Source organism: Myxine glutinosa, chromosome 5, assembly GCF_964187855.1.
Source record: "Myxine glutinosa chromosome 5, kmMyxGlut1.1, whole genome shotgun sequence".
Lineage (NCBI taxonomy): Eukaryota > Metazoa > Chordata > Myxini > Myxiniformes > Myxinidae > Myxine > Myxine glutinosa.
Window position 1 is genome coordinate 101,449,669 of NC_136265.1, and position 25,484 is coordinate 101,475,152.

At 41.2% G+C, this 25,484-nt stretch overlaps 1 protein-coding gene across 1 annotated transcript; it reads left to right on the top strand.

Annotated features, from left to right (window-relative positions):
• On the top strand, positions 1-24,506 carry LOC144892349 (uncharacterized). The gene is made up of 3 exons (XM_078778439.1): positions 1-169; positions 10,258-11,339; positions 22,120-24,506. The coding sequence occupies exons 1-3, from the start codon at positions 37-39 to the stop codon at positions 23,155-23,157; spliced, it is 2,253 nt and encodes a 750-aa protein (XP_078634565.1). The 5' UTR covers positions 1-36; the 3' UTR covers positions 23,158-24,506.
• The last annotated feature ends 978 nt before the right edge of the window (positions 24,507-25,484 follow it).

Below are 25,484 nucleotides of genomic sequence, written 5' to 3' on the forward strand. Positions count from 1 at the left end.
TACACTGAATCTACAAGGGAGACTGCATCTACTTTTATGAACGACGCAGACACATGCCCGCAGGACTCACCAAATGAATCCAACAAGAGGACTTTTTACAAAGAAGAAAAACCAAATGAAGAAATGTTTGCAGAGAATAATTTTCACAAGGCTCACAAAGGAAAGAAAGGTGAATGTGCATGCAAATGCACAAATTGTGGAAAATCCTTCAGTCAGTCATCTTCCCTTAAAGTACACCTCAGAATACACAATGGTGAACGTCCATACAAATGTTCAATTTGCGGAAAATCTTTTACTCAATCATCCACTCTTAAAACACACATGAGAATTCACAAAGGTGAACGCCCATACAAATGCACAAATTGTGGAAAATCCTTCATTCTTTCATCCAACCTTAAAATACACATGAGTATTCACAATGGTGAACGCCCTTTCAAATGTTCAATTTGTGGAACATCTTTTATTCAGTCGTCCTCCCTTAAAGTACACTTGAGAATTCACAATGGTGAACGCCCGTACATATGCACAATTTGTGAAAAATCATTTAATCAATCATCCACCCTTAAAACACACACGAGAATTCACAGCGGTGAACGTCCATACAAATGCACAATTTGTGGAAAATCTTTTAATCAATCATCCAACCTTAAAAAACACATGGCAGTTCACACTGGAGAACGCCCAAATGAATGCACAATCTGTGGAAAATCTTTCATTCATCCATGTACCCTTAAAATACACATGAGAATTCACAATGGTGAACGCCCATACAAATGCACAATTTGTGGAAAATCTTTTACTCAGTCATCCACCCTTAAAACCCACATGAGTATTCACAATGGAGAACGCCCATACAAATGCACAATTTGTGGAAAATCTTTTAATCAGTCATCCACCCTTAAAACCCACATGAGTATTCACAATGGAGAACGCCCATACAAATGCACAATTTGTGGAAAATCTTTTAATCAGTCATCCACCCTTAAAACCCACATGAGTATTCACAATGGAGAACGCCCATACAAATGCACAATTTGTGGAAAATCTTTTAGTCACTCATCCAACCTTAAAAAGCACATGAAAATACACAATGGAAAACGCCCATAGAAATGTACATTGTATGAAAGGCTTTTTATTCGGTCCTCCAATTTGAAAACATACAAGAATTTACAGCGGGGAGAAAGAATACTACGAATAAAAATTCTCACACAAATGTAAAATATGTGGAAAAATAAATAAATCATGGTGTAATGAAAATGATGAACGAGGTATTTTTTCACAATTTTTGCATTTGTGTGGATATTCCTTTTTTTTTTCTTTCTTTTTTTTACACAAACCATTCCTTGTATAACAACATCGTCCTACACATGAATCAATTGCTTGTCCCCGCTTTTCATTGCGCGTCGTGGGGTAACAACATCGTCGCTAACATGAGGCCGTACAAACGCACTATTTGGAGAAAATCTTTCATTTTGTCATTTCACCTGAAAACGCAAGTGAAAATTCACAATGGAGAACAAGGAGATTGCAAACAGACAATGCCCATACAAATGTAAAAAAAATGTGGAAAATCCTTCATCAAATAATGCGAGCTCATGCCGAACGACAGAATGTCCACACTGATGCACAATTTAAGGAAAATCTTTCACTCAATCATCCCACCGCAAAACACACTTGGAAGTAATAATTTGTGGAAAATCCTTCATGCAATCGACACACCTTGAAACATGGGAGAATTCATAATGGTGAATCCCGATACAAATGTGCAGTTTGTGACCAATATTTCTGGTCCTTCAGACAATCTCAAAACGTCCATGACAAATCATCCTGGCTTTTGATCACACTGACCAGAGAGCCTTTAGGATGTGCAGCCATGTGGGAATTTACTTTACGAGTTGAAGGGCCCGTCTACGACAGGGAGTAAAAACACTTTTGTACTGTTCTTCTCAATAAGCTCATATAACCATGTTCTGCGATCGTTTACTTAGTTTAAAAGGAAATTATTTTGTGTTCACATGTATCACGAATTTCCAACAATTCCAATTACATTACAATTTCTTTACAGCGTAAGTGCCCCCAAAAAGGTCATGCACTCTTTTTAATGTATACACAAAGAATTAAGTTAAGCACCCCTACACAACGAATTAAGGTAAGCACCCCCTAATATATATTCTTTGTGTATATGTATACATTGGCATATATTCTGAGGTATGTGAGATCAAATAATGATTGGTATGACATTAGTTATTGACGTCACTTACACGTTATTGACATTTGACGTTATTGACGTTATTGACGTTATTGACGCAAAGATCGCTAGAGGTCTTCTCAGAACAATGACTGTACGTTAGAAAACATAAACGTCATCCACACTGTCCGTGATGGACCTATAGCTCCATACTTAAATTGAGGTGAAAATATGCCTAAAATTCCCAAAAAATTTCACCTTAAATTATGCAGAATAAAATATTGAAAACGGCATGATTGTTATGTTTTTATGTGACCATAATATCACTTCTCCAGAAAATATAGCAATATCATGGGTATATTACACTGTTTTGACGACAACAAACTTGTAATGTGCGAGGTTGTAAAAAAACGGGGGGGGTGCTTAACTTAATTCTTTGTGTATATGAAAAATGCAATTGCTGGAATTTCGGCTACATATGTACACATACGTAAATACATACTTACAAACATACATCCCACACTCCATAGATGATGATGATTGGCACAACTCTGCTGAGTGCAATCAGTGTCCCCTATTCAGAAGCCAGAATCCTGTGGGTAAAGCCACATAATTGGTGCTGCAACTAAATATTTCCCAATAATGGTGAACCCTCTTTTGTGGAGGGCACACTTTAGAACTCAGACTTTCCAAGAAGTGAAAAAGTGACGCAGATGCCGTCAATTGAAAAATATTTTCAACAAGATATTGAATTTTCATGAAAATGCCTGTTTGAATAAAGTGACTCCTTGCAACCGTGGCCACACTGATTTATTTTATGTGAGAGTAAAATGGAGTAAATAAAAAAAAGGAGCGGGCGAGATATTGACTTCAAATTCCAAATACCTGCGTACTCGGTCCAGTAGCATGCGATGGAGTGTCAACCCACCCATGATTGTAATCCTCGTAAAGAAACTTCTTCGGCAGCACAGCACTCTGTGTGGAGAATGGTACATGGTCATGGGTATCCTTTCATGTTCTATCCCATTGGAAATTCGAGTCCTCCAGAGCCAATAAAATCTTTCAACTCAATAAATTCTCATATTGTCACATTGCCTCTTCAAAATGATTCAGTTCTGGAAGATGTCACGTGCTCATTTCCTCCAAGAGAATAACTTACAAAGCTAAGGCAAGCATTCTGTATTTGTCTCATCCAACTGTTATCAATTGTTTGTGCTGTTTTATCAATAGGTGACCATGTAGGAGGGGAACAGGTTTGAGAGTTCAGTTTTGAGAGCAGAGAGATATTGTTTCCTGGCTCTCCTGGGGGTAGACACACTTGTTCCGAGCTTTGTGAAAGGAACTGAGATTACCTTCAGTTGGATCAGCCTTCCATGAGGTGAAGGCAAGTTGCTTCATGGCAACTGCCTCACCACAAGCTTCAGTGTACCCTAGACGGGAGGAAGGGTATGGCAACTGAAGACGAGAAGGGATAAATCTGTGCATGAGAGAGAGAGCAGTTTACTTTGGAAGAATTCCCAGGAAGAGTTTATGTCAGAGGCAGTAGAGACGGGAGACCAGTCCAGATGATTGATGGCTGCTTGAAGACCGTGCCAGTCGGCCTGAGTGAAATGTCAGACGCGTCGGCGCTGAGGAGGCTCTCTGAGAATGGCCAGAGAGAAGTCCACTTTAACAAGGAAATGATCAGAAGAACCGATTGGAGCAAAAGAAGAGCAGCAGGCATTTGCAGGGAAGTTAGTCATAACCAAGTCCAGAAGAGAAGATACTCCATTGACTGAGATCCGGGTCGGTAAATTTACAGATTGTGTCAGTCCCACTGAGTCGCAGAAGTCCTTTGCTGAGGAGCCATGGCTGGTTAGAGATGAACCCACACCCAGCCAGCTGGCATGATGACAGTTGAAGTCGCCACATATAAGGAAGAGAGAGTTGGGATGAGTTGATAGAATTTAGTCCGTGTTGTCAGACAGGGAGACGTAAATGGAGTCATCACTGTTTGGAGAACGGTGCAGAACACATCTGAACAAAAGGTGGGAAAGGAGAGGAAGCCGTAGCCAGAGGTACTCCTGGGGGTGGCATGGAGAGAGGGCAGTGCAAGGAGAGTGAGGAGGATAGTTTTTGATAAAGATAGCAACCCCACTACCAGGACGAGGCTCAGGTATATCATACCGGAGGAGGGAGTAACCAGGAAGAGATATTAAGGAATCAGAGACATCTTCAAGGAGGAAAGTTTCTGTTAAGCAGATTACGTCTGGTTTGTCAGAAGCAACCTTTATGGAGAGATCAATCAGATTTGAGCGAAGGCCCCAATTGTTTGAGGGCCATACCATTAAGGACGAGGGAGGGGGAGCATCGGGTACAGGACAGTGGAGGGGAGGGGTAGGGTAAGATGAGGGGAGAGAGGGGGAGGTAGGGAGAGCTGTTGATAGTGTGTCGTAGATTACAGTAGGGTTCGGAGAAAGGGAAGGATGAGGAGGACAAATGGTTTGATGGTGATGGGAAGAGGCACAGTGAGGTGTTAAATGAGAAGGAGAAAGGGTTAAATGAGAAGAAGGAAACTAGAATTGGAAGGGCGAGTTTCGGCTGGAGATGGAAGGAAGAGGTAGAAAATTAGGACATAAAGGGGGCGGGCGAGACAGCAAGCACACGTGCCCGCGATGATAGAAGGAATTTTATTCATTTATTTATTGTATTTAAAACGTTAGACAATGGGTAGATGTTTGGGGAAGTTAGGGGGAGAAGTGAAAATCTAAGAAATAAGCAATACAGTGAAGGAAATAACTTAAATTCACAAAACACCGATGCAGGGAGGGAAGCCAAAAGAGACCAGGCATAAAGAGACGCACGCGGTGCGAACAGAAAAGTATTAATTTTACACAAGTTTGCATGAATTGCAAATCAAAACTAACTATAAACACACAGTAACACATGCACAATTAAATAATGAGTGGAAAATTGACGAAGACACGAATGGAAAAATACTTTAAATTAGCTGCCATGCAGAGGTCGAAGTCACTTCCTTACTCGAGGGACCGGAAACGGAAGTCCTCATAAGCAGATTGTGTAATCCGTAAGCAGAGTCTCCAAGATAGGAAGCATCTCCAAGATAGACCCCACAGGTGGAGTCTCCAAAATGAAACAAGTTTTCAAAATCTCCAAGGTAAAACTCTTTTCCTGATTTTATTGAATTTAGTGAGTCTTCAAGGTAGGCTCCACATTTTGAACCAGCGAGGCAGAACTCATGACATGTTTTTCCCAAATTTAGTGAGTCTCCACTTTGGCTGGATTATCAAGGTAAAACTCGGTCTGTGGGTCATGGTTGTTCAAATGGTCTTCAAACAAATCAATAATTTCACCCCAAGTTGTGGTAAAAGCGGTATTTTCATTTTTTATCTCAGATACAATTTCCTGTGAGAGAAAATAACAACGTATTAATTTAATACAAGATTATTAAATGTAAAAAATCAAACTCTGTATATATTAAAAGAAACTCTTACCTCCATTGATAAGAGGTTTGAATCCAGTTCATCAATTTGAAGGTTTAGTTCCACACAGAGGGAGTAGGACTCAAAGGAACTCCAAAGTCACCGCACTCAAGCACAGCACAGGAGTCCATTCTCAATAAAAGTAAAAAATTGTTTAAATTTAGCCTGTGTTTCAACCCTTTATATAAGAATGGTGGGTGTGGTTTCCTTTGGAAATTCCCTGAGAAAATCTCTGGGCAAGGCTTAACCAAGGGCAAGGCTTAACCAAGGGCAAGGCTTAGCTGGAAATTATGTAATAGTGGGTGGGGTTTATAAAAGTGGGCAGGGCTTGGGAGAAAGTGGACGTGGCTGAGGGGAAATGTGCGGGGCTTAGAAAAAATGATATGTGACTCAGGAGGTGCTCAAAGAAAATATGGGTGTTTTAGAATCAACAAGGGTTTGGGGGTCTATTGAGGATTTAACCTTTGTTAATGGCGTAGATGGGGAGGATTTGGAGGACAAAATCGAATTGAAAATCTAGCGAGTCAATAATTAACCTTAATTTTCCCCATTGACTTCAATGTTAAATTTTAGTGTGCGTCAGGGTCCCCATTCTCCTACTGCTGATGGCTAATCTCGGGGGGGGGGGGGGGGGGCAGAAGAAAACATAACATATTGTTGCGGTTTTGTGTTGTTATGATAAAGGTTAATTTCCCCTCCTGGTTTAGTTACACTACAACACGTAGCCTCGTTTAAGCTCTGTTATTTCGTAGTAAATGTAAGTGTAGACCTTTCCTGTGTTTAGTTTTGTGTTGAGTAGGACAATGAGAGTTAGGTCCTTTACGATGCTTATGATGCCTCGATGCTTTGGGTTTTGGCGCGAAATACCACGAGGCCGGCCTGAACAAGTCGATCAAGGCCGAAGGAAGGCAGAGGAGCCGACGGTAAGCGCGAGCCGCCAATCAGGGCTCGAGGGGAGTGACCTACCACTGCGGCAAAAGGCGGGGTTTGGAACGTTCGAGTCGGGCTAAGGGCAGGACGATATAACCCTGTGCCGAGAGCCCCCACCTCAGTTATGAGGGGAGATGCGCTGAGATGAGTTATGAGATGCGCGCAGGGCAAGCCAGACGAGTTATGAGTGGAGTTGAGCTGGAGTCAGATCCCCGAGGAGGCAGACGAGTTGCGCTGTGTGAGTTATGAGAGTCGGTTCGGAGCGCTAAGTTATGAGGGGAGATGCGCTCGTTAAGTTATGAGAAGGGGCGCGCTGTATTCGGTCCTCCGTTGAGTTACGAGTTATGGGGCAAATGAGTTGTGAGACCTCAGTTATGAGAGGGGATGCGCATGAGTTATGAGTGGAGTTGAGCTGGAGTCATATCCCCGAGGAGTGCAGATGACTTGCGCTGTGTCAGTTACGAGAGTGAAAGTGCTCCCTACGCTCCGTGCAGTTGTATTGATCGCGCTGTGAAAGACAGCCGTGCCGGACCACAGACGCGTGCATATTGCCTTCTGCCTGCTTTGCCGAGATACGCACCGCGAGGATTTTCCTACCTGCCTGCCTGCCTGCCTTCGCCGGGATACGTGCGGTGACCGCCAGAGGGCCACGCCGGATGAGCTGTTCGTTAGTAAAAACACCTCTCCGCCACGTTATTAAAGCACCTCACAGCCACGTTATTTAAAACACCTCACAGTCACGTTATTAAAAACACCTCACAGCCACGTTATTAAAAACACCTCATCACCACGTAATTAAAAACACCTCATCACCACGTAATTCAAAACACCTTACCACCACGTAAACACCACGTAATTCAAAACACCTCACAGCCACGTTATTAAAAACGCCTCACAGTCACGTTATTAAAAACTCACAGTCACGTTATTAAAAACACCTCACAGTCACGTTATTAAAAACTCCTCACATCCATGTGATTAAAACACCTCACAGCCACGTTATTAAAAACACCTCACAGCCACGTTATTAAAAACTCACAGCCACATTATTAAAAACTCCTCAGTCACGGTATTAAAAACTCCTCACAGTCACGTTATTTAAATACTCCTCACAGTCACGTTATTAAAAACACCTCACAGCCCCGTTATTAAAAACACCTCACAGCCACGTTATTAAAAACACCTCACAGCCACGTTATTAAAAACGCTTCACAGACATGTTGTTAAAAACACCTCACAGACATGTTGTTAAAAACACCTCACAGCCACGTTATTAAAAACGCCTCACAGACATGTTGTTAAAAACACCTCACAGCCACGTTGTTAAAACCACCTCACAGCCACGTTATTAAAAACACCTCACAGCCACGTTATTAAAACCAGCTCATCACCACGTAATTAAGAACACCTCACAGTCACGTTATTAAAAACGCCTCACAGGTAATTAAAAACACCTCATCACCACGTGATTAAAAACATCTCACCACCACGTAATCACCACGTAATTCAAAACACCTCACCACCTTGTGATTCAAAACGCCTCACCACCACGTGATTCGAAACACCTCACCACCACGTAATTCAAAACACCTCACCACGACGTAATTCAAAACACCTCACCACCACGTAATTCAAAACACCTCACCACCACGTAATTCAAAACACCTCACCACCACGTAATTCAAAACACCTCACCACCACGTAATTCAAAACACCTCACCACCATGTAATTCAAAACACCTCACAGCCACGTTATGAAAAACACCTCACAGCCACGTTATTAAAAACACCTCACAGCCACGGTATTAAAAACACCTCACAGCCATGTTATTAAAAACACCTCACAGCCACGTTATTAAAAACGCCTCACAGACACGTTGTTAAAAACACCTCACAGCCACGTTATTAAAACCACCTCATCACCACGTAACTAAAAACACCTCACAGTCACGTTATCAAAAACACCTCACAGCCACGTTATTAAAAACACCTCATCACCACGTAATTAAAAACACCTCATCACCATGTAATTCAAAACACCTCACCACCACGTAAACACCACGTAATTCTAAACACCTAACAGCCACGTTATTAAAAACGCCTCACAGTCACGTTATTAAAAACTCCTCACAGTCACGTTATTAAAAACTCCTCAGCCACGTTATTAAAAACTCCTCTCAGTCACGGTATTAAAAACACCTCACAGCCACGTTATTAAAAACGCCTCACAGACACGTTGTTAAAAACACCTCACAGCCATGTTATTAAAAACGCCTCACAGACACGTTGTTAAAAACACCTCACAGCCATGTTATTAAAACCACCTCATCACCACGTAATTAAAAACACCTCACAGTCAAGTTATTAAAAACACCTCACAGCCACGTTATTAAAAACGCCTCACAGTCAGGTTATTAAAAACACCTCACAGCCACATTGTTAAAAACACCTCATCACCACGTAATTAAAAACACCTCACCACCACGTAAACACCACGTAATTCAAAACAACTCACACCACGTAAACACCACGTAATTCAAAACAACTCACACCACGTAAATCAAAACACCTCACCACCACGTAAACACCACATCATTCAAAACACCTCACCACCACATAAACACCATGTAATTCAAAACACCTCACCACCACATAAACACCATTTAATTCAAAACACCTCACCACCACATAAACACCATGTAATTCAAAACACCTCACCACCACATAAACACCATGTAATTCAAAACACCTCACCACCACATAAACACCATTTAATTCAAAACACCTCACCACCACATAAACACCATGTAATTCAAAACACCTCACCACCACATAAACACCATGTAATTCAAAACACCTCACCACCAGGTAAACACCACGTAATTCAAAACACCTCATCTCATAATTAAAAAGACCTCACCACTATGTAATTAACAACACCTCACCACCACGTAAACACCACATAATTCAAAACACCTCACCATCACGTAAACTAAAGTTTGATGGAGTAGTACAGTGACAACACAGCCACTGCCCAGGTATGTATTTATGGAAATACATATAGATGACTGATTGTATGTTTGTAATATATGTTGGATTTGATACATATGAATATTATATGATTTGTAATATACGTGATAATACATTTTTATAAACTATTGAAGTTAAAGAATTTGTTCTTTTCCAAAATACATATATTTTAAACCTTTTTTCACAATTTTTTAAACACCCTTATGACATACACATGGGAGAGAATGTGCATACAAGAAGTTTGGAACGATTTCACAGAAGTTTGAGGGAGGGGTTCAGTGATAACACCACACAGACACTGCACAGTCTCTTTGTCCTGCACGGCGGCATCGCCGGGCGCCCCGCCGCGAGCTGGAGGATATGGTTTTTTTAAATTTGGAATGCGGGTGGTGTACCTTGAATGTATCTGAACTTGTTTTATGTTACATTCCAGTAGAATGTGGGGGAGGGGGGCATAGAAGGGGATAATTCCCCCTCATCAAAAAAGTGGTGGTGAGGCGATATGTCCCGTGCCCTACCCATCGACTCCCATGCGCGTCCGACTTAGGTACGTTTGTCAGAATGATGTTATAAGTATTGAACAGCATCTGATATATTTTTACAGGTCATGTGATGTTGTATTTACAGGTGAATACACTGAATCTACAAGGGAGACTGCATCTACTTTTATGAACGACGCAGACACATGCCCGCAGGACTCGCCAAATGAATCCAACAAGAGGACTTTTTACAAAGAAGAAAAACCAAATGAAGAAATGTTTGCAGAGAATAATTTTCACAAGGCTCACAAAGGAAAGAAAGGTGAACATGCATGCAAATGCACAAATTGTGGAAAATCCTTCAGTCAGTCATCTTCCCTTAAAGTACACCTCAGAATTCACAATGGTGAACGTCCATACAAATGTTCAATTTGCGAAAAATCTTTTACTCAATCATCCACTCTTAAAACACACATGAGAATTCACAAAGGTGAACGCCCATACAAATGCACAAATTGTGGAAAATCCTTCGTTCTTTCATCCTACCTTAAAATACACATGAGTATTCACAATGGTGAACGCCCTTTCAAATGTTCAATTTGTGGAACATCTTTTATTCAATCGTCCTCCCTTAAAGTACACTTGAGAATTCACAATGGTGAACGCCCGTACATATGCACAATTTGTGAAAAATCATTTAATTGTTCATCCACCCTTAAAACACACATGAGGATTCACAATGGAGAACGCCCATACAAATGCACAATTTGTGGAAAATCTTTTAATCAGTCATCCACCCTTAAAACACACATGGGAAATCACAAGGGTGAACGTCCATACAAATGCACAATTTGTGGAAAATCTTTTAATCAGTCATCCACCCTTAAAACACACATGGGAAATCACAAGGGTGAACGTCCATACAAATGCACGAATTGTGGAAAATCTTTTAATCGACCATCCTTCCTTAAAAGACACATTATAATTCACAATGGTGAACGCCCAAATGAATGCACAATTTGTGGAAAATCTTTTAATCAGTCATCCACCCTTAAAACCCACATGAGTATTCACAATGGAGAACGCCCATACAAATGCACAATTTGTGGAAAATCTTTTAATCAGTCATCCACCCTTAAAACCCACATGAGTATTCACAATGGAGAACGCCCATACAAATGCACAATTTGTGGAAAATCTTTTAGTCACTCATCCAACCTTAAAAAGCACATGAAAATGCACAATGGAAAACGCCCATAGAAATGTACATTGTATGAAAGGCTTTTTATTCGGTCCTCCAATTTGAAAACATACAAGAATTTACAGTGGAGAGAAAGAATACTACGAATAAAAATTCTCACACAAATGTAAAATATGTGGAAAAATAAATAAATCATGGTGTAATGAAAATGATGAACGAGGTATTTTTTCACAATTTTTGCATTTGTGTGGATATTCCTTTTTTTTTTTTTTTTCTTTTTTTTACACAAACCATTCCTTGTATAACAACATCGTCTCACACATGAATCAATTGCTTGTCCCCGCTTTTCATTGCGCGTCATGGGGTAACAACATCGTCGCTAACATGAGGCCGTACAAACGCACTATTTGGAGAAAATCTTTCATTTTGTCATTTCACCTGAAAACGCAAGTGAAAATTCACAATGGAGAACAAGGAGATTGCAAACAGACAATGCCCATACAAATGTAAAAAAAATGTGGAAAATCCTTCATCAAATAATGCGAGCTCATGCCGAACGACAGAATGTCCACACTGATGCACAATTTAAAGAAAATCTTTCACTCAATCATCCCACCGCAAAACACACTTGGAAGTAATAATTTGTGGAAAATCCTTCATGCAATCGACACACCTTGAAACATGGGAGAATTCATAATGGTGAATCCCGATACAAATGTGCAGTTTGTGACCAATATTTCTGGTCCTTCAGACAATCTCAAAACGTCCATGACAAATCATCCTGGCTTTTGATCACACTGACCAGAGAGCCTTTAGGATGTGCAGCCATGTGGGAATTTACTTTACGAGTTGAAGGGCCCGTCTACGACAGGGAGTAAAAACACTTTTGTACTGTTCTTCTCAATAAGCTCATATAACCATGTTCTGCGATCGTTTACTTAGTTTAAAAGGAAATTATTTTGTGTTCACATGTATCACGAATTTCCAACAATTCCAATTACATTACAATTTCTTTACAGCGTAAGTGCCCCCAAAAAGGTCATGCACTCTTTTTAATGTATGAAAAATGCAATTGCTGGAATTTCGGCTACATATGTACACATACGTAAATACATACTTACAAACATACATCCCACACTCCATAGATGATGATGATTGGCACAACTCTGCTGAGTGCAATCAGTGTCCCCTATCCAGAAGCCAGAATCCTGTGGGTAAAGCCACATAATTCGTGCTGCAACTAAATATTTCCCAATAATGGTGAACCCTCTTTTGTGGAGGGCACACTTTAGAACTCAGACTTTCCAAGAAGTGAAAAAGTGACGCAGATGCCGTCAATTGAAAAATATTTTCAACAAGATATTGAATTTTCATGAAAATGCCTGTTTGAATAAAGTGACTCCTTGCAACCGTGGCCACACTGATTTATTTAATGTGAGAGTAAAATGGAGTAAATAAAAAAAAGGAGCGGGCGAGATATTGACTTCAAATTCCAAATACCTGCGTACTCGGTCCAGTAGCATGCGATGGAGTGTCAACCCACCCATGATTGTAATCCTCGTCAAGAAACTTCTTCGGCAGCACAGCACTGTGTGGAGAATGGTACATGGTCATGGGTGTCCTTTCATGTTCTATCCCATTGGAAATTCGAATCCTCCAGAGCCAAGAAAATCTTTCAACTCAATAAATTCTCATATTGTCACATTGCCTCTTCAAAATGATTCAGTTCTGGAAGATGTCACGTGCTCATTTCCTCCAAGAGAATGACTTACAAAGCTAAGGCAAGCATTCTGTATTTGTCTCATCCAACTGTTATCAATTGTTTGTGCTGTTTTATCAATAGGTGACCATGTAGGAGGGGAACAGGTTTGACAGTTCAGTTTTGAGAGCAGAGAGATATTGTTTCCTGGCTCTCCTGAGGGTAGACACACTTGTTCCGAGCTTTGTGAAAGGAACTGAGATTACCTTCAGTTGGATCAGCCTTCCATGAGGTGAAGGCAAGTTGCTTCATGGCAACTGCCTCACCACAAGCTTCAGTGTACCCTAGACGGGAGGAAGGGTATGGCAACTGAAGACGAGAAGGGATAAATCTGTGCATGAGAGAGAGAGCAGTTTACTTTGGAAGAATTCCCAGGAAGAGTTTATGTCAGAGGCAGTAGAGACGGGAGACCAGTCCAGATGATTGATGGCTGCTTGAAGACCGTGCCAGTCGGCCTGAGTGAAATGTCAGACGCGTCGGTGCTGAGTAGGCTCTCTGAGAATGGCCAGAGAGAAGTCCACTTTAACAAGGAAATGATCAGAAGAACCGATTGGAGCAAAAAAAGAGCAGCAGGCATTTGCAGGGAAGTTAGTCATAACCAAGTCCAGAAGAGAAGATACTCCATTGACTGAGATCCGGGTCGGTAAATTTACAGATTGTGTCAGTCCCACTGAGTCGCAGAAGTCCTTTGCTGAGGAGCCATGGCTGGTTAGAGATGAACCCACACCCAGCCAGCTGGCATGATGACAGTTGAAGTCGCCACATATGAGGAAGAGAGAGTTGGGATGAGTTGATAGAAGTTAGTCCGTGTTGTCAGACAGGGAGACGTAAATGGAGTCATCACTGTTTGGAGAACGGTGCAGAACACATCTGAACAAAAGGTGGGAAAGGAGAGGAAGCCGTAACCAGATGTACTCCTGGGGGTGGGATGGAGAGAGGGCAGTGCAAGGAGAGTGAGGAGGATAGTTTTTGATAAAGATAGCAACCCCACTACCAGGACGAGGCTCAGGTCTATCATACTGGAGGAGGGAGTAACCAGGAAGAGATATTAAGGAATCAGAGACATCTTCAAGGAGGAAAGTTTCTGTTAAGCAGATTACGTCTGGTTTGTCAGAAGCAACCTTTATGGAGAGATCAATCAGATTTGAGCGAAGGCCCCAATTGTTTGAGGGCCATACCGTTAAGGACGAGGGAGGGGTAGCATCGGGTACAGGACAGTGGAGGGGAGGGGGAGGGGTAGGGTAAGATGAGGGGGGAGACGGGGAGGTAGGGAGAGCTGTTGATAGTGTGTCGGAGATTACAGTAGGGTTCGGAGAAAGGGAAGGATGAGGAGGACAAATGGTTTGATGGTGATGGGAAGAGGCACAGTGAGGTGTTAAATGAGAAGGAGAAAGGGTTAAATGAGAAGAAGGAAACTAGAATTGGAAGGGCGAGTTTCGGCTGGAGATGGAAGGAAGAGGTAGAAAATTAGGACATAAAGGGGGCGGGCGAGACAGCAAGCACACGTGCCCGCGAGGATAGAAGGAATTTTATTCATTTATTTATTGTATTTAAAACGTTAGACAATGGGTAGATGTTTGGGGAAGTGAGGGGGAGAAGTGAAAATCTAAGAAATAAGCAATACAGTGAAGGAAATAACTTAAATTCACAAAACACCGATGCAGGGAGGGAAGCCAAAAGAGACCAGGCATAAAGAGACGCACGCGGTGCGAACAGAAAAGTATTAATTTTACACAAGTTTGCATGAATTGCAAATCAAAACTAACTATAAACACACAGTAACACATGCACAATTAAATAATGAGTGGAAAATTGACGAAGACACGAATGGGAAAATACTTTAAATTAGCTGCCATGCAGAGGTCGAAGTCACTTCCTTATATTACTCGAGGGACCGGAAACGGAAGTCCTCATAAGCAGATTGTGTAATCCGTAAGCAGAGTCTCCAAGATAGGAAGCATCTCCAAGATAGACCCCACAGGTAGAGTCTCCAAAATGAAACAAGTTTTCAATATCTCCAAGGTAAAACTATTTTCCTGATTTTATTGAATTTAGTGAGTCTTCAAGGTAGGCTCCACATTTAGAACCATCGAGGCAGAACTCATGACATGTTTTTCCCAAATTTAGTGAGTCTCCACTTTGGCTGGATTATCAAGGTAAAACTCGGTCTGTGGGTCATGGTTGTTCAAATGGTCTTCAAACAAATCAATAATTTCACCCCAAGTTGTGGTAAAAGCGGTATTTTCATTTTGTATCTCAGATACAATTTCCTGTGAGAGAAAATAACAACGTATTAATTTAATACAAGATTATTAAATGTAAAAAATCAAACTCTGTAAATATTAAAAGAAACTCTTACCTCCATTGATAAGAGGTTTGAATCCAGTTCATCAATTTGAAGGTTTAGTTCCACACAGGGAGTAGGACTCAAAGGAACTCCAAAGTCACCGCACTCAAGCTCAGCACAGTAGTCCATTCTCAATAAAAGTAAAAAATTGTTTAAATTTAGCCTGTGTTTCAACCCTTTATATAAGAATGGTGGGTGTGGTTTCCTTTGGAAATTCCCTGAGAAAATCTCTGGGCAAGGCTTAACCAAGGGCAAGGCTTAACCAAGGGCAAGGCTTAGCTGGAAATTATGTAATAGTGGGTGGGGTTTATAAAAGTGGGCAGGGCTTGGGAGAAAGTGGACGTGGCTTAGGGGAAATGTGCGGGGCTTAGAAAAAATGATATGTGACTCAGGAGGTGCTCAAAGAAAATATGGGTGTTTTAGAATCAACAAGGGTTTGGGGGTCTATTGAGGATTTAACCTTTGTTAATGGCGTAGATGGGGAGGATTTGGAGGACAAAATCGAATTGAAAATCTAGCGAGTCAATAATTAACCTTAATTTTCCCCATTGACTTCAATGTTAAATTTTAGTGTGCGTCAGGACCCCCATTCTCCTACTGCTGATGGCTAATCTCGGGGGGGGGGGGGGGGCAGAAGAAAACATAACATATTGTTGCGGTTTTGTGTTTTTATGATAAAGGTCAATTTCCCCTCCTGGTTTAGTTACACTACAACACGTAGCCTCGTTTAAGCTCTGTTATTTCGTAGTAAATGTAAGCGTAGACCTTTCCTGTGTTTAGTTTTGCGTTGAGTAGGACAATGAGAGTTAGGTCCTTTACGATGCTTATGATGCCTCGATGCTTTGGGTTTTGGCGCGAAATACCACGAGGCCGGCCTGAACAAGTCGATCAAGGCCGAAGGTAGGCAGAGGAGCCGACGGTAAGCGCGAGCCGCCAATCAGGGCTCGAGGGGAGTGACCTACCACTGCGGCAAAAGGCGGGGTTTGGAACGTTCGAGTCGGGCTAAGGGCGGGACGATATAACCCTGTGCCGAGAGCCCCCACCTCAGTTATGAGGGGAGATGCGCTGAGATGAGTTATGAGATGCGCGCAGGGCAAGCCAGACGAGTTATGAGTGGAGTTGAGCTGGAGTCAGATCCCCGAGGAGGCAGACGAGTTGCGCTGTGTGAGTTATGAGAGTCGGTTCGGAGCGCTAAGTTGTGAGGGGAGATGCGCTCGTTAAGTTATGAGAAGGGGTGCGCTGTATTCGGTCCTCCGTTGAGTTACGAGTTACGGGGCAAATGAGTTGTGAGACCTCAGTTATGAGAGGGGATGCGCATGAGTTATGAGTGGAGTTGAGCTGGAGTCATATCCCCGAGGAGTGCAGATGACTTGCGCTGTGTCAGTTACGAGAGTGAAAGTGCTCCCTACGCTCCGTGCAGTTGTATTGATCGCGCTGTGAAAGACAGCCGTGCCGGACCACAGACGCGTGCATATTGCCTTCTGCCTGCTTTGCCGAGATACGCACCGCGAGGATTTTCCTACCTGCCTGCCTGCCTGCCTTCGCCGGGATACGTGCGGTGACCGCCAGAGGGCCACGCCGGATGAGCTGTTCGTTAGTAAAAACACCTCTCCGCCACGTTATTAAAGCACCTCACAGCCACGTTATTTAAAACACCTCACAGTCACGTTATTAAAAACACCTCACAGCCACGTTATTAAAAACACCTCATCACCACGTAATTAAAAACACCTCATCACCACGTAATTCAAAACACCTCACCACCACGTAAACACCACGTAATTCAAAACACCTCACAGCCACGTTATTAAAAACGCCTCACAGTCACGTTATTAAAAACTCACAGTCACGTTATTAAAAACACCTCACAGTCACGTTATTAAAAACTCCTCACATCCATGTGATTAAAACACCTCACAGCCACGTTATTAAAAACACCTCACAGCCACGTTATTAAAAACTCACAGCCACATTATTAAAAACTCCTCAGTCACGGTATTAAAAACTCCTCACAGTCACGTTATTTAAATACTCCTCACAGTCACGTTATTAAAAACACCTCACAGCCCCGTTATTAAAAACACCTCACAGCCACGTTATTAAAAACACCTCACAGCCACGTTATTAAAAACGCCTCACAGACATGTTGTTAAAAACACCTCACAGACATGTTGTTAAAAACACCTCACAGCCACGTTATTAAAAACGCCTCACAGACATGTTGTTAAAAACACCTCACAGCCACGTTGTTAAAACCACCTCACAGCCACGTTATTAAAAACACCTCACAGCCACGTTATTAAAACCAGCTCATCACCACGTAATTAAGAACACCTCACAGTCACGTTATTAAAAACGCCTCACAGGTAATTAAAAACACCTCATCACCACGTGATTAAAAACATCTCACCACCACGTAATCACCACGTAATTCAAAACACCTCACCACCTTGTGATTCAAAACGCCTCACCACCACGTGATTCGAAACACCTCACCACCACGTAATTCAAAACACCTCACCACCACGTAATTCAAAACACCTCACCACCACGTAATTCAAAACACCTCACCACCACGTAATTCAAAACACCTCACCACCACGTAATTCAAAACACCTCACCACCATGTAATTCAAAACACCTCACAGCCACGTTATGAAAAACACCTCACAGCCACGTTATTAAAAACACCTCACAGCCACGGTATTAAAAACACCTCACAGCCATGTTATTAAAAACACCTCACAGCCACGTTATTAAAAACGCCTCACAGACACGTTGTTAAAAACACCTCACAGCCACGTTATTAAAACCACCTCATCACCACGTAACTAAAAACACCTCACAGTCACGTTATCAAAAACACCTCACAGCCACGTTATTAAAAACACCTCATCACCACGTAATTAAAAACACCTCATCACCACGTAATTCAAAACACCTCACCACCACGTAAACACCACGTAATTCAAAACACCTAACAGCCACGTTATTAAAAACGCCTCAGTCACGTTATTAAAAACTCCTCACAGTCACGTTATTAAAAACACCTCACAGTCACGTTATTAAAAACCCCTCACATCCACGTTATTAAAAACACCTCACATCCACGTTATTAATAACACCTCACAGCCACATTATTAAAAACACCTCACAGCCACGTTATTAAAAACTCCTCAGTCACGTTATTAAAAACTCCTCAGCCACGTTATTAAAAACTCCTCACAGTCACGGTATTAAAAACTCCTCACAGTCACGTTATTAAAAACACCTCAGTCACGTTATTAAAAACTCCTCACAGTCACGTTATTTAAAAACACCTCACAGCCACGTTATTAAAAACACCTCACAGCCACGTTATTAAAAACGCCTCACAGACACGTTGTTAAAAACACCTCACAGCCATGTTATTAAAAACGCCTCACAGACACGTTGTTAAAAACACCTCACAGCCATGTTATTAAAACCACCTCATCACCACGTAATTAAAAACACCTCACAGTCACGTTATTAAAAACGCCTCACAGTCACGTTATTAAAAACTCACAGTCACGTTATTAAAAACACCTCACAGTCACGTTATTAAAAACTCCTCACATCCATGTGATTAAAACACCTCACAGCCACGTTATTAAAAACACCTCACAGCCACGTTATTAAAAACTCACAGCCACATTATTAAAAACTCCTCAGTCACGGTATTAAAAACTCCTCACAGTCACGTTATTTAAATACTCCTCACAGTCACGTTATTAAAAACACCTCACAGCCCCGTTATTAAAAACACCTCACAGCCACGTTATTAAAAACACCTCACAGCCACGTTATTAAAAACGCCTCACAGACATGTTGTTAAAAACACCTCACAGACATGTTGTTAAAAACACCTCACAGCCACGTTATTAAAAACGCCTCACAGACATGTTGTTAAAAACACCTCACAGCCACGTTGTTAAAACCACCTCACAGCCACGTTATTAAAAACACCTCACAGCCACGTTATTAAAACCAGCTCATCACCACGTAATTAAGAACACCTCACAGTCACGTTATTAAAAACGCCTCACAGGTAATTAAAAACACCTCATCACCACGTGATTAAAAACATCTCACCACCACGTAATCACCACGTAATTCAAAACACCTCACGACCTTGTGATTCAAAACGCCTCACCACCACGTGATTCGAAACACCTCACCACCACGTAATTCAAAACACCTCACCACCACGTAATTCAAAACACCTCACCACCACGTAATTCAAAACACCTCACCACCACGTAATTCAAAACACCTCACCACCACGTAATTCAAAACACCTCACCACCACGTAATTCAAAACACCTCACCACCATGTAATTCAAAACACCTCACAGCCACGTTATGAAAAACACCTCACAGCCACGTTATTAAAAACACCTCACAGCCACGGTATTAAAAACACCTCACAGCCATGTTATTAAAAACACCTCACAGCCACGTTACTAAAAACGCCTCACAGACACGTTGTTAAAAACACCTCACAGCCACGTTATTAAAACCACCTCATCACCACGTAACTAAAAACACCTCACAGTCACGTTATCAAAAACACCTCACAGCCACGTTATTAAAAACACCTCATCACCACGTAATTAAAAACACCTCATCACCACGTAATTCAAAACACCTCACCACCACGTAAACACCACGTAATTCAAAACACCTAACAGCCACGTTATTAAAAACGCCTCACAGTCACGTTATTAAAAACTCCTCACAGTCACGTTATTAAAAACACCTCACAGTCACGTTATTAAAAACCCCTCACATCCACGTTATTAAAAACACCTCACATCCACGTTATTAATAACACCTCACAGCCACATTATTAAAAACACCTCACAGCCACGTTATTAAAAACTCCTCAGTCACGTTATTAAAAACTCCTCAGCCACGTTATTAAAAACTCCTCACAGTCACGGTATTAAAAACTCCTCACAGTCACGTTATTAAAAACACCTCAGTCACGTTATTAAAAACTCCTCACAGTCACGTTATTTAAAAACACCTCACAGCCACGTTATTAAAAACACCTCACAGCCACGTTATTAAAAACGCCTCACAGACACGTTGTTAAAAACACCTCACAGCCATGTTATTAAAAACGCCTCACAGACACGTTGTTAAAAACACCTCACAGCCATGTTATTAAAACCACCTCATCACCACGTAATTAAAAACACCTCACAGTCACGTTATTAAAAACACCTCACAGCCACGTTATTAAAAACGCCTCACAGTCAGGTTATTAAAAACACCTCACAGCCACATTGTTAAAAACACCTCATCACCACGTAATTAAAAACACCTCACCACCACGTAAACACCACGTAATTCAAAACAACTCACACCACGTAAACACCACGTAATTCAAAACAACTCACACCACGTAAATCAAAACACCTCACCACCACGTAAACACCACATCATTCAAAACACCTCACCACCACATAAACACCATGTAATTCAAAACACCTCACCACCACATAAACACCATGTAATTCAAAACACCTCACCACCACATAAACACCATTTAATTCAAAACACCTCACCACCACATAAACACCATGTAATTCAAAACACCTCACCACCACATAAACACCATGTAATTCAAAACACCTCACCACCAGGTAAACACCACGTAATTCAAAACACCTCATCTCATAATTAAAAAGACCTCACCACTATGTAATTAACAACACCTCACCACCACGTAAACACCACATAATTCAAAACACCTCACCATCACGTAAACTAAAGTTTGATGGAGTAGTACAGTGACAACACAGCCACTGCCCAGGTATGTATTTATGGAAATACATATAGATGACTGATTGTATGTTTGTAATATATGTTGGATTTGATACATATGAATATTATATGATTTGTAATATACGTGATAATACATTTTTATAAACTATTGAAGTTAAAGAATTTGTTCTTTTCCAAAATACATATATTTTAAACCTTTTTTCACAATTTTTTAAACACCCTTATGACATACAAATGGGAGAGAATGTGCATACAAGAAGTTTGGAACGATTTCACAGAAGTTTGAGGGAGGGGTTCAGTGATAACACCACACAGACACTGCACAGTCTCTTTGTCCTGCACGGCGGCATCGCCGGGCGCCCCGCCGCGAGCTGGAGGATATGGTTTTTTTAAATTTGGAATGCGGGTGGTGTACCTTGAATGTATCTGAACTTGTTTTATGTTACATTCCAGTAGAATGTGGGGGAGGGACGCATAGAAGGGGATAATTCCCCCTCATCAAAAAAGTGGTGGTGAGGCGATATGTCCCGTGCCCTACCCATCGACTCCCATGCGCGTCCGACTTAGGTACGTTTGTCAGAATGATGTTATAAGTATTGAACAGCATCTGATATATTTTTACAGGTCATGTGATGTTGTATTTACAGGTGAATACACTGAATCTACAAGGGAGACTGCATCTACTTTTATGAACGACGCAGACACATGCCCGCAGGACTCGCCAAATGAATCCAACAAGAGGACTTTTTACAAAGAAGAAAAACCAAATGAAGAAATGTTTGCAGAGAATAATTTTCACAAGGCTCACAAAGGAAAGAAAGGTGAACATGCATGCAAATGCACAAATTGTGGAAAATCCTTCAGTCAGTCATCTTCCCTTAAAGTACACCTCAGAATTCACAATGGTGAACGTCCATACAAATGTTCAATTTGCGGAAAATCTTTTACTCAATCATCCACTCTTAAAACACACATGAGAATTCACAAAGGTGAACGCCCATACAAATGCACAAATTGTGGAAAATCCTTCGTTCTTTCATCCTACCTTAAAATACACATGAGTATTCACAATGGTGAACGCCCTTTCAAATGTTCAATTTGTGGAACATCTTTTATTCAGTCGTCCTCCCTTAAAGTACACTTGAGAATTCACAATGGTGAACGCCCGTACATATGCACAATTTGTGAAAAATCATTTAATTGTTCATCCACCCTTAAAACACACATGAGGATTCACAATGGAGAACGCCCATACAAATGCACAATTTGTGGAAAATCTTTTCGTCACTCATCCAACCTTAAAACCCACATGAGTATTCACAATGGAGAACGCCCATACAAATGCACAATTTGTGGAAAATCTTTTAGTCACTCATCCAACCTTAAAACCCACATGAGTATTCACAATGGAGAACGCCCTTTCAAATGCACAAGTTGTGAAAAATCTTTCAATCGATCATCCATTCTTCAAACACACATGAGAATTCACAGTGGTGAACGTCCATACAAATGCACAAATTGTGGAAAATCTTTTAATCAGTCATCCACCCTTAAAACACACATGGGAAATCACAAGGGTGAACGTCCATACAAATGCACGAATTGTGGAAAATCTTTTAATCGACCATCCTTCCTTAAAAGACACATTATAATTCACAATGGTGAACGCCCAAATGAATGCACAATTTGTGGAAAATCTTTTAATCAGTCATCCACCCTTAAAACCCACATGAGTATTCACAATGGAGAATGCCCATACAAATGCACAATTTGTGGAAAATCTTTTAATCAGTCATCCACCCTTAAAACCCACATGAGTATTCACAATGGAGAACGCCCATACAAATGCACAATTTGTGGAAAATCTTTTAGTCACTCATCCAACCTTAAAAAGCACATGAAAATGCACAATGGAAAACGCCCATAGAAATGTACATTGTATGAAAGGCTTTTTATTCGGTCCTCCAATTTGAAAACATACAAGAATTTACAGTGGAGAGAAAGAATACTACGAATAAAAATTCTCACACAAATGTAAAATATGTGGAAAAATAAATAAATCATGGTGTAATGAAAATGATGAACGAGGTATTTTTTCACAATTTTTGCATTTGTGTGGATATTCCTTTTTTTTTATTTTTCTTTTTTTTACACAAACCATTCCTTGTATAACAACATCGTCTCACACATGAATCAATTGCTTGTCCCCGCTTTTCATTGCGCGTCATGGGGTAACAACATCGTCGCTAACATGAGGCCGTACAAACGCACTATTTGGAGAAAATCTTTCATTTTGTCATTTCACCTGAAAACGCAAGTGAAAATTCACAATGGAGAACAAGGAGATTGCAAACAGACAATGCCCATACAAATGTAAAAAAAATGTGGAAAATCCTTCATCAAATAATGCGAGCTCATGCCGAAGGAGAGAATGTCCACACTGATGCACAATTTAAAGAAAATCTTTCACTCAATCATCCCACCGCAAAACACACTTGGAAGTAATAATTTGTGGAAAATCCTTCATGCAATCGACACACCTTGAAACATGGGAGAATTCATAATGGTGAATCCCGATACAAATGTGCAGTTTGTGACCAATATTTCTGGTCCTTCAGACAATCTCAAAACGTCCATGACAAATCATCCTGGCTTTTGATCACACTGACCAGAGAGCCTTTAGGATGTGCAGCCATGTGGGAATTTACTTTACGAGTTGAAGGGCCCGTCTACGACAGGGAGTAAAAACACTTTTGTACTGTTCTTCTCAATAAGCTCATATAACCATGTTCTGCGATCGTTTACTTAGTTTAAAAGGAAATTATTTTGTGTTCACATGTATCACGAATTTCCAACAATTCCAATTACATTACAATTTCTTTACAGCGTAAGTGCCCCCAAAAAGGTCATGCACTCTTTTTAATGTATGAAAAATGCAATTGCTGGAATTTCGGCTACATATGTACACATACGTAAATACATACTTACAAACATACATCCCACACTCCATAGATGATGATGATTGGCACAACTCTGCTGAGTGCAATCAGTGTCCCCTATCCAGAAGCCAGAATCCTGTGGGTAAAGCCACATAATTCGTGCTGCAACTAAATATTTCCCAATAATGGTGAACCCTCTTTTGTGGAGGGCACACTTTAGAACTCAGACTTTCCAAGAAGTGAAAAAGTGACGCAGATGCCGTCAATTGAAAAATATTTTCAACAAGATATTGAATTTTCATGAAAATGCCTGTTTGAATAAAGTGACTCCTTGCAACCGTGGCCACACTGATTTATTTAATGTGAGAGTAAAATGGAGTAAATAAAAAAAAGGAGCGGGCGAGATATTGACTTCAAATTCCAAATACCTGCGTACTCGGTCCAGTAGCATGCGATGGAGTGTCAACCCACCCATGATTGTAATCCTCGTCAAGAAACTTCTTCGGCAGCACAGCACTGTGTGGAGAATGGTACATGGTCATGGGTGTCCTTTCATGTTCTATCCCATTGGAAATTCGAATCCTCCAGAGCCAAGAAAATCTTTCAACTCAATAAATTCTCATATTGTCACATTGCCTCTTCAAAATGATTCAGTTCTGGAAGATGTCACGTGCTCATTTCCTCCAAGAGAATGACTTACAAAGCTAAGGCAAGCATTCTGTATTTGTCTCATCCAACTGTTATCAATTGTTTGTGCTGTTTTATCAATAGGTGACCATGTAGGAGGGGAACAGGTTTGACAGTTCAGTTTTGAGAGCAGAGAGATATTGTTTCCTGGCTCTCCTGAGGGTAGACACACTTGTTCCGAGCTTTATGAAAGGAACTGAGATTACCTTCAGTTGGATCAGCCTTCCATGAGGTGAAGGCAAGTTGCTTCATGGCAACTGCCTCACCACAAGCTTCAGTGTACCCTAGACGGGAGGAAGGGTATGGCAACTGAAGACGAGAAGGGATAAATCTGTGCATGAGAGAGAGAGCAGTTTACTTTGGAAGAATTCCCAGGAAGAGTTTATGTCAGAGGCAGTAGAGACGGGAGACCAGTCCAGATGATTGATGGCTGCTTGAAGACCGTGCCAGTCGGCCTGAGTGAAATGTCAGACGCGTCGGTGCTGAGTCGGCTCTCTGAGAATGGCCAGAGAGAAGTCCACTTTAACAAGGAAATGATCAGAAGAACCGATTGGAGCAAAAGAAGAGCAGCAGGCATTTGCAGGGAAGTTAGTCATAACCAAGTCCAGAAGAGAAGATACTCCATTGA